Source organism: Arachis ipaensis, chromosome B06, assembly GCF_000816755.2.
Source record: "Arachis ipaensis cultivar K30076 chromosome B06, Araip1.1, whole genome shotgun sequence".
Lineage (NCBI taxonomy): Eukaryota > Viridiplantae > Streptophyta > Magnoliopsida > Fabales > Fabaceae > Arachis > Arachis ipaensis.
The window spans coordinates 20,069,531-20,081,187 of NC_029790.2; the positions used below are offsets into that span (position 1 = coordinate 20,069,531).

Genomic DNA, 11,657 nt, shown 5'->3' on the forward strand with positions numbered 1-11,657 from the left:
AAATCCCTAAAATACCCTTACTTCTCTTTTTCCAAACTAAAATCCTAACCCTAATTTGGACACAACACACTCCTTCACACATTCACCAGAACCCTAGCCACCCTTACCCAACAGCAGAACAAATGAACAGAAAGGGAAAAGAGAAGAGGGGGAGAACCGGAGAGGGAAAAGAAGAGGAAGGAAGGGAGGTGGTGCCGGTGGGCGTCACTGCCACCGTCGCCGCCATCGTGTCGTCGCGAGGAAGGCCAGAACCGAGGGAGAGAGAGAGCCGCGCGGGGAGAAGGAGGTGTCACCGTCTTATGGAGCCCGCGTCGCTGTCGTCATTGCTGAGGTCTTCATCGTCGCCATCCATGGAGGTTCGCAAACAGAGGGAAGACGTGCCGTTCTACCCAGAGCCATCGCGGGAAGGGTCGTCACCGTCAAGCCTAGCCACCATTGCCGCCGTTCGTGCCTCCGTTTCGCGCCGTCAGATTTGTCGCCGAGGGGAGAAATAGAACACGCATGGAGAGAGAAGGGGTTACAGGGAGGTTCCACCGCAGTTGGAACTCCACTGCTGCTGCTGCCATGGTCGCCGCACCTCTGTCGGCTTGCTAGGGGATTATTTTCCTAAGCGCCGGTTATGGCTCATTTTGGGCCGTGACATGGTGCATCTATTTGTGTTGTACCAAGATAGTGTCAACACCTTCAAGCTCCAAGACATCTCTCTTGAGAGCTGGTAGGCGTTGCCTTTGATGAGCAAAAAATATTGATTATTAGTCACAATGTCTATGAGATGTTGGGCTTCTTCAGCTGTCTTCATGAGTTGCACTGAGCCTCCTACTGAATAGTCAAGGGCCTCTTGAGCTCTCAGTGTCAATCCTTCATAGAAGTATTGGAGTCTATCCCATTCACTAAACATTTCTGGTGGGCACTTCCTGATTAAAGCTTTGTATCTCTCCCAGGCATCATACAGTGACTCTCCATTGAATTGAATGAATGTTTGCACTTCTGTTTTTAGCTTGATGATCCTTTGGGGAGGATAGAACTTGGCTAGGAACTTGTTCACTAGATCCTCCCAATTGTTGATGATTTCTCTTGGAAATACCTTCAACCATTGGGTAGCTTTGTCTCTCAGGGAAAATGAAAATAGCAGCAACTTGTAAATATCGGGATGTACATCATTGGTCTTCACTGTGTCACATATCCTTAGAAAGGTGGATAGGTGCTGGTTTGGATCTTCCAAGGGGCCTCCTCCATAAGAATAGTTGTTCTGCACCAAGGTGATGAGTTGAGGCTTCAATTCAAAGTTGTTTGCATTGACATTTGGAGTAAGTATGCTACTCCCACAGTGCCTTGGATTAGGAATGGTATAAGAGGCCAACACTCTCCTTGCAGGTTGAGCATTGTTGGTTACTTCTTCCTCATCCTTCATGACCTGCACAATCACAAACAATCCAAATGGAAAGTGGATATTCTCATGCCAGAATGTAGTTAGAGGGTTAGTTGACACAATGTGTCAAACAGTTAATATGCTTAAAAGAAAAACAAAAGAAAATTGCTTAATCTAGATTACCACCCTACTTAATCATTGTCAATCTAAATCAATCCCCGGCAACGGTGCCAAAAACTTGATGGGTTGGAAATTAGAATTCCACACCTAAACTCACCGGCAAGTGTACCGGGTCGCATCAAGTAGTAATTACTCACATGAGTGAGGTCGATCCCACATGGATTGATGGATTGAGCAATTTTAGTTAGGTGATGAATTTAGTTAAGAAAACAGTTGATAATTTAAGTGAAACTTGAATAACATAAGCTAAATTGCATGAAAATAAAAGGGAGAGGGGAAATTGATAGAAAAGTAAAGTGCAGAAGAGTAAATTGCATGAAACTTAAAGTGCAAGAAAGTAAAAGAGCTGAATCTTAAAGTGCAAGTAATGTAAATGACTGAAGCTTAGATTGCAAGAAATATAAATTGCTTGAATAGTAAAGGGATGTGGGAGCTGGGATTCAGAATTTAACAAGAGAATGTAAAGAAAAATTACTCAGAGAAATAGAATATGAAATAAGTTGCAGAAAATCTAAAAAGAAAGGTAAAATTGCTTGAAGAACAAAACAGAAAGTAAACTTAGCTCAATTGTGAAATCTAAAAGAGAAATTGAAGATCTCAGGGGATCAATGAGACTAGAAAGTAGATCTAGATCTCAATTCCTTCCTTGATCAAACAGAAAATAATTTGCAGAAGAAATATAAATGAAACAGCAAATAAAACTCAGATCCAATTTTCAATTCACTGAATTATACAGAAGAAGAACTAAGATGAATTTCAGATCAAGACTTGAAACAGAATTTCTTCAATCTCAATCCAAAACTCAAAACAGAAAGTAAAAGTTACTGAAGCAAGAAAATGAAAACAGAAAACTAAATTCAAATCCAATTCTTAGAACAATTGAGAAGAGAGGTAAAAGATGATTCCCAAACTTAGAATCAATGAAGCTCTTCAATCTCAATTCAAATTCCAATAACAGATAGCAGAAGTTGTAGAAGAAAATGAAAAGCAAAGCTAAAAAGTAAAATTGAGCTCCAAGGTAAAATGTAAAATTGAGCAAAAGGTAAAACTAAAAATTGAAAAGAAGGTCCTTTACAAATCAAACTAAGTCCTATTTATACACTTTCTAATTTTGATTTTCAGACTTTGGAGTGGGCTTTTCAAATTGGTGAAGAATTTGATCCAAGGTGGCATTTGATTGAAATTGGGCTCAGGGAAGCACTCAGTGAATTAACTAAACGTAGCGCTCCTTGCTTCCTCTTGTCTTCATGCCAAGCCCAAACATAGCGCTAAGCGAAGTGTTTCAACGTAGCGCCACTTTGGTTCCCTTGGATCCCTCTTCGAGCCTTGCTTGTTTCATTTTGGGCCAATTTTCATTCACCAATAGCGCTCAGTGAGTGCTTTGAACGTAGCGCTACCTACCTTAGAGTGAGGCTCCCTCTTGGAACCCTGGTGAAGCCATTTTGAGCAATTTCCTTGCCAAGCCTTGTAGCGCTTCTCTTGGTCCCCATTTCGAACCTTGGACGGCTCCCTTTAGTGTGCTACGCCTTGCTTTTCTTCTTGGGGAGGCCACGATAAAGGTAAGATAGTTAACAGAGCACTCCTTTGTTTTGAGCGCTGGTGCCTTGCTAGAGCACTTCCTTGTAGCACTCCGTTGACACTCTAAACGTAGCGCCCTTGCTTCTTGGTTGGCCTCTCCATGCTAGCGTTCACTTATTGAGCGCTCCGCTCACTTTTTGAGCGCTATGCTTGCTTCCTTAATTTTGTTTCATGGGCCACACTTGGTTGAGCATACTTTCCTTGTTTCTTTCTTTTCTTCACCTATAAGTAATCAAAACAACCAATACAAGCATCACCAAATTCACAAGATCTCTAAATCATTCAAAAACCAACGAATTCTAGCTTAAACCTTGTGATTTTGTGTCAAATAAATGATGGTAGATTGAGTTGACATAACCATACAAATCCACTCCAAATTACTTACTTATAATGCGAGAAAGTGCATAAAACCTAATGAAACAAGTGAAAAATACTTGAAATGCTAGCATAAGATGACTTGTCATCATCTTTCAAGACCAAGGACTGAAAGAGTATAGTGGCATAAGATTTCCTTTTACTAAAAAAGATGGCATTAGCAAGAAACATCTAAAGTTAAAGAATCGAACAACACCTCATACGTAGAATCAAACATCTTATCACCATTCTTAATCTCTTCTATAACCTTATAAGTAACAATATATCGCTCTTCATGCTCTTTTGTTGAAAAGAAATTAGCCTTTGCTCTAAACGCCTTTTAAAGCTCATTAAACTTTGCATGAGTATATTCCTTTTGAAACTGTTTTTCAATAGTAGAGGTAGTAGCACAAGGGATAATGGTATTAAAGCTGGCAGCATCCAATTCATATTCTTGTTGAGCTTTATTTGCAAGACAGTTGTCATATTGTGTTACAAATTGTTGCAAGTTGCTCTTTGAGATTAGGTAGCCCTTCATAAATGCATGCATGCTTTCACTCCTTTGAGTATTACTCATGCCTGCCCAAAAACTGTTGCTAAGAAAAATAGGGACTCACTTGTTACGTTCTTCGTACAAACCTAAAACCATAAAATGTGCATAATCAAATTTGTAAGGCATGTTGATTAATAAATGATAAATAATCAAGCAGTAGATATAAGATAATCAAACTCATAAAATACCTGCTAACCAATTATTATCATGCAAACTGAATCTATTGATAAAATCAGTCCAAGAGCTCTCAAATGCTTCCTTAGACCTAGAATCCTACACAATATGTGTCATATCAGTACTAATCTCGTTAAATTGCTTGCATGCTCCTATTTTTTCTGGAATTTTTATCATGATATGCCAAATACACCGTCAATGTTGTGTCATTGGCAACGATTTTTCAATGGCATTTCGCATAGTTTTGCATTGATCTGTCAATATGCCAATAGACAGCTTGCCACCCATACATCATATCCAACAATCAAATAACCAAACAAAGGAACTCTCTTCTTCGCATGAAAGAAGAGCGCAACCAAGTAGTAATGATTGGCCATGGTGGTTAACCCCAAGAAATGAGGAAAAAGGCATATCATACCTATAATAAAAACAAGAGTACATAATCAAACCTAGTATATCATGCACAGCAGTAGCAGCAAATTCATTCTATTCTACCTATCCCTATACATCAAACATATGTAAAAACAAGAGTACATAATCAAACTCAGTATATCATGCACAGCAGGAGCAAATTCATTCTATTCTATACCTTTCCCTATACATCAAACACATGCAAAAACCAGAGTACATATAATTAAATTGAAATATATAATTGTGGTGTCGTACCTGTTTGTTAGGTACATCGTATTAAATCTCACAACGTCGCCAAAGTGCTCATAAGCAACACGACTTCTAGCATCAGCCCAAAAAGCATGCTCTATACGATGTTGCTCGTCCAATTTAACTTCGTAAAAGAAGTTACGATTTTATTGTTGCATCCTATGAAAATACTGCATTAATGATTGCGCATCCCCCTTCTCTTGTATGACTCTGACACTTTTTGCTACATGATTCCGAAGATCTTTTTCAGTAAAAGTCAATTTATCATAGTCACCAGCAACAGTTGCTAAACTCTGATTGGAGTTTCTCATTATAACACCAGCTTGATCATTGATCTCAACTATCTGTTTAGCATGCAAGCTTAGTTTCCTATTCTTTCTCAGAGTCTTTGCCATCCAAGGACTAATAGCATGGTTGTGTTGGATATTCACAAAAGTTAACACATATTCCAACTTCTTATCCCTTTTCACAATAATCCTAACTTTACAATTTTACTCGGAAGTTGGATTTATCTTTTTTAGTGGATCAATTTTTTATCTTCGATAACCAGCTCTAGAACATATCAAGATTTGGTATGTAATCTGTCTATTTTTATCCTACTTAGTAGTTCTTATATTCCATAAAAAATCAACCATTTTTTGCATAATTGATATAAAAAGTTTCATAATATTTCACAGAAAAGAATGCCATTTCTATACTTGGAACAACCTAAAACATAGATAATCAAAAATTTAAAATCAAATCAGGTATAAAAATGCTCTTAATTTTCTATGAATAAATAAGACAAATTAGTAATTAAAGATGAATGGAATGGAAAGACTATCATCAACAGAAATTGTCCTCCAACAACCAACATAAGCAACTTCAAATTATCTTATAAATATAATCAAACCTGCAATTTTTCACATAATAAAATAATCAATTATTTGCAAATGTGCACCACAGCCAATGTGTCTTACTAGGAACAATCAAGATCTGACTCATGCTATAAAGTGCTTAATTTGTTGCAATTATGTCATAGACTAAAAGTGTTTTAACTAAGTGAATTTAATTAATTAATTAATTTTGGAGAAAAAATACTAATTAGAATTAAAAAGGAATTTTATTAAGAAGTTATTAACAATGTTATTAAAAGCACATAATGCGTGTACGTGTGTATATCTACATAAGAGACTGAACATCTTTCTTTTTTTTAAATGGATAATAAAAAATTAAAATCAAATTAGAGCCATATGCATATGTAAAATTAAAATCAAACTCAGCAGTCAAACACTGAACCTGAGTATAATCAAATTCAGTAAACATGTATAATCAAACTTAGTAGTCAAATATAGTATTAAACCTGAATATAATCAAACTCGATAAACATGATAATCAAACTCAATAGTCAAATATAACACTAAATCTCCACACATTCATAGAATCAGTATCATCATCTGATCTAAGAAAATGCAAAAATTTTAAACATGCAAACTACCAATTTAACTCCAATCTAAGAGCTAAACATTTTTCTCATTAGACAAATTTATAACATAAATTTTTCAGTATGTAATCACACAATGTACATGATGTAAAAGGAGCTAAATGACATATATAATGAAGCCACATATCAGAAGCATAAGCCAAATCAGAAGCATTTGCATAACTAGATAATCAACAAAATTAAAATCAAATTAGGAATAAAACATGGATAATAAAAAATTAAAATCAAATCAAGAATAAAAAGTTAACGTATGAAGTAAATTAAACACAAATTTCATCATTTAAGCTTGTGGATTCCATTGAATCGAAAGTTATAATCAAAACCCTAAGATAACAAGAACCAAAAACAGCGTGAAGCAAAGCAGAGGGAAGCGTGGAGAAGAGAAGAAAGCGAGGAGTGAGGTTGGTGCGATCGAAGAGAAGTAAGGAGTGAAGTTGGCATGATCGAAGAGAAGAGAAGAGAAGAGAGGTGCATGCAATGGAACCCTTTCTGCCGAGAAGAGAAGAAATTGCGATTAAAAGAGGAGATTTTGGCGCGATGAAGAAAATCTTATGACGTTGTATTAGTTCTGAATTATCTTTATACGTAACCATATTTTCTACTGTATTTTAATGAGAATGGATGAATTGGTGGCTGAAAAGTAGTATATAAATAGTATTTTCTTTTTTTAATGCATAACATGGTTATTAAATTTTCTTTTCATATGAAAAAAAATTAATGAGCTCAATCCAAAAGCGATAAAAGAGCGACAAGTAATAATATCGACAGACAAGAAATTAACTTATTAGATGCATTAATTATTATTGTTTAGAATTAATCTCTACATATAAGTAATTTTACTATACAAGTCTTACAAGTCCTCTAATTGATGTTACGCTCAAACGCGCTTGTTATGCACGTATGTTTCACGCGCCTCTAACAGATTTTTAACTCAATCAACGCGCGAATATATAACTTCCTTTTTGGAAAGGATTTTATTTCTTTTTCGAATTTCTTACCTTCTCTCTTCGATCTCTTTCGTGAGTTTCTCTCTGCCTTCTCCTTCGTCGTTTACGTGCATTTCTCTCTGCTTTCTCCTTCTTCATTTACGTACTTTTCTCTCTATGTTTTCTTTCTTCGTTATTCTCGATTTCCATTATTTTTTGACATCAAGTTCTGAAATCGTTTTTGAAGATAATGGATGATTCAACTTCAGATTGTCAGATGAACCAAAGCGAAGTGGATTTTGAAACTGAATCCAATGAAGTTCCTGAGGTGTGATTTAGTTTTAGTTTAATTGAATCTGAATTTGAATCCAGTTAGTAGTTTTTGATTGTGTAACTGAATAATGTGTGAACCTTGCCTGTAAAATTTGCTGTTAATTCTTCCTTGTTTGAATTAAATCTAATGTACTAGTTCTGATTAGAATTAATATAATTTTGTCCATTTTATATCAGACGTTCGGGTGTAGATCAGGAATATTTGGATGTATTTTAGGAAAGTTTTGGTGTATTTACAGTTTATGACTTTTCATCTGATGGAGGGTGAATTGTCTTATTCTTTTAGTTGAATTGTTTTAGTTTCTGTTTAGTTATGATTCATGAATCTGGTTTTTGTTATTTTTTATGATAGTTTTATAGTTGTATTTGCATTCTATAGTTTATGCTTATTTTAATATGGTGTATTTTGGGTGTATTTTGTAGCCCTTCTGTGGTATTGATGACCAGTTTGTCCCCAAGGTTGGGATGACTTTTAACACCCTTGAAGATGTTGTAAAATTTTACAAGGATTATTCGGAGGTTGCAGGTTTTTCTACAAGAGTTCGGAGCACAAATAAGAAGAGAAACGAAATTAAGAATCAATGTATATTTGTATTCCAGTATGTATTTTATATTGGTGGCTGACTTTGGTGGTTGATTTTAGTGTACACGTAACATAACTCATTTCCTTATTTGATGCAAATTTGGGTGTAAAACGAAGATATTTGGGTGTAAAATGAAGATATTTGGGTGTATTTTTATTCTAATAAGTTCTGCATAATTCAGAACTCTTCCTCTTCCTCCTCCTCATCTTCTGCTGCTTCTTCTTTTTTTCATCATCATCGCCATCTTCTTCTTCTTTTTTTCTTATTCATCTTTTTCTTTTTGTTTTGCCTTCTCAAGTTTCTTCTTGTTTTACTCTCTTAACAAGAACAAAAACAAAAAAATCAAACAAAGAAGAAGAAGAAATACATAATGCTGCAAAATTACTTAGAAGAGGATGAACTTACATTCATTTAACTAAAAGAAAGAAAGAAATAAGGAAAAGAAGAAGAAGAAGAATATGCAGCATTAGAAAAAACATTTTCCTGTACAAAAATATTATTTGTACCCTAAAATCAGCCACCAATGTATTTGTGTATAAATACATGTGTGTTTTAATTTATTTTTAATGTATATTTGTATTCCAGTATGTATTTTATACTGGTGGCTAACTTTGGTGGCTGATTTTAGTGTATACGTAACATAACTCATTTCTTTATTTGCAGCAAATTTGGGTGTAAAACGAAGATATATATTTGGGTGTATTTTTATTCTGATAAGTCCTGCATAATTCAGAACTCTTTCTCCTCCTCATCTTCTGCTGCTTCTTCTTCTTCATCTTCTTATTTCATATTCTCATAATTCTTTTTGGGAAGAAAAAATCAAACAAAGAAGAAAAAAATACATAATGTTACAAAATCAAAAGAAGGAGGAGAAGAAGAAGGAAGAAGAGGAGGAGGAGAAGAAGAAGGAAGAAGAGGAGGAGGAGAAACGCGAAGAAAAAATGACAGTTGTGGTTTTCATCGAGGAAGAAGAAGAAGAGTCGATCATAATGGTGAGTAGCGTGCTTTGGAAACTGGAAACGGTAGAGTAACATGCGTGTATTTACTCTCGAATATAGGAGTGTAATGCGCGTGTGTTTTGTTGGGCTTGTGCCAACTTGTAGGACTTGTAAGCCAAAAAAGCTTGTATGTGTAGGGTGTTCATGGGTCGGGTGAAACCGAGTTTGATGTGACCCAGACCCGACCCGAAATATATACCGGGTCTATTTGTTAGACTCAAACCCGGCCCTAGACCCGATAAAACCTACACACTTTCGGGCCACGATTATATCGGGTAAAAACCGGATCAAAACCGGGCCGTTAACATTACCTTCTTGTAAGCTAGCATGTGAAAATATCCAAATTTCCAAAACTCCAACCATTATTTAACATCGTAAAATTCACTTAGAAAAATATAACAAAAACCAACACTTTCCTAAAATTAAAGCATAACCACAGTCAATACTAATATTGTCTAATAACACCAAATATTTAAATCAATACAAATAACACAATATTATACATTAGTCTAAAGTCTTATGCATTTTAAACATAAAACATTAACTTATAGTTTTATAATGACTAATAACACAAAATATTAAGGTTTACAATACTTAAATTCCACATAAGAATAGCCATCATCCATCACTAATAACACAAAATATTAATTGTGTATGATGACTGGGACACCGGGCCGAGTTCGGATGACCCGAACTATAGCCCGGACCCGACCTGAAATAATGACCGGCTCTATTTTTTAGACCCTTACCCGACCCTAGACCCAGTAAAATCACACCAAATTAGTCCCTAAAAGGTTCAGGACCGGGTCTTCGAGCCGGGCCGGGCAATGAACACCCCTATGTGTAGCATACCTGTATTGTTCATCAACATGTAATAACGTAACAAATATGATTAATTACTACTGTGAAAATGAAGCAAGCACAATATCACAAAACTTAAAGTAAAGACGGATCATGTATGTCCTAAAAGGTCGAAATTAAAGCTAAAGTTCGTCCTTGGATTGCTGAAGATCATGGTCTTCACGATTACTGCAAACCTTTGCTTGCTCGTAGATTCTGCCTGGCCTGCAAAAGTAACCCTTCTTAGGCGCACAATGAGAATCCTCCGAGCATATACAAAGCCCTTCCAAGGCACACCCTTCCTTGACTATGGTCAACCCTTCTTTGTTGAGTCCAAGCACTTGGTCCGTCCACTCGCTAGAGAACAGACCTCTCGAGTCATACTCCTCTTTAATCTTTATAAACTTGTCTGAATTTCCGTACTTGCTTATTGCTCCAATAAACCCAACGTTCCTGTTTTTTCCCCAGTGTGGTAACCCTCCGTATTTGAACAACCCAATCTGTTCAATCTCCTCAATTATATCTTCGTAAAGCCTAGGGTTCAGAGGGTCTTTGCTGCGGTAATAGGTGATGTCGAAGTCGACGGCGTCCTCCGTCTTGCCGAGATGTGCACTGGAAGCCGTGACATAACGCATGAGGATGCCGTTGTTGATCTCTAAGCCACAGAGCGCCTTTGGCTCCAACTCAACGAGGGCCTGCACGTCTTTGATGAAGTCCTTCAAGAGACTCAATGGAACGCTGAATGCCGTTTGGTGATAGAACTCTCCCTTGATTCTCGAATCCCATGGGCATGCTGTGATCAGATTGTCGTTCATGCTGTCCAAACACGTCCCTGATGACTGCATGCGGTTGCTGAATCCAACGATTGGGTACCCAAGGAACACTCCTGTAAAATTACTAATTAGTAATCAACCTTAATTATTGAACCTTTCTTTTATTTATTATATAGCTAGCTAGTGATGAGTACCATTATTGGTCAATCCATAACCAGTGCCTGCCAGTGTTGTCGTTATCAACTTTGCACCAAGGCACTTGCCGTTAGCGTCGCCTGTTTGTTCTTGAACCTCCTCTGTCGCACACAATATGTATTATGTTCAAATTAAGTAAATAAGGCTATATGTCAAAAACGTCTTTTTTTTAGATGATTTTTAAAAATTAAAATTTAATACATATAATCAATTAAATTATATTATTTTTATTAAAATTAGACTGGACAAATTAGTTTAGTAAAAAAATTAATAAATAAATTTTAAATTGGTATAAATTAATATTTTTTATAAAAAATTACTACAATATTCCTGTTATAAAACACAACTAAAATATCTCTATTATATATATATATATATATATATGTGTTAATTTTGAAAACTTTGAAGTCTAACCCTATAACGATAGAGAAGAAAAGAGTTAGAATTTAGAATTTTCGAAATTAATATATATAATAAGAGTATTTTAGTCATTTTATATAATAGGGGTATTATAGTCATTTTTTATGAAAAATAATATTAATTTAGACGAATTCAAAATTTGATTTACTATTTTTTGGTCAAATTAATTTGTCTGACCTAATTTTGACAAAAATAACATAATTTAAGTGATTATATGTGTTAAATTTTAATTATTAA

At 35.5% G+C, this 11,657-nt stretch overlaps 1 protein-coding gene across 1 annotated transcript in view; it reads right to left on the bottom strand.

The window, feature by feature from the left end:
* LOC107648068 (probable L-gulonolactone oxidase 6) overlaps positions 9,761-11,657 on the bottom strand; it is a 6,406-nt gene continuing 4,509 nt past the window's right edge. The window contains exons 3-4 of the mRNA XM_016352085.2: positions 11,000-11,101; positions 9,761-10,918 (exon numbers count right to left, since the gene is read on the bottom strand). Of these exons, the coding sequence (XP_016207571.1) occupies positions 10,176-10,918; positions 11,000-11,101 (845 nt within the window). The 3' untranslated portion in view covers positions 9,761-10,175. The remainder of the gene's footprint in view (positions 10,919-10,999; positions 11,102-11,657) is intronic.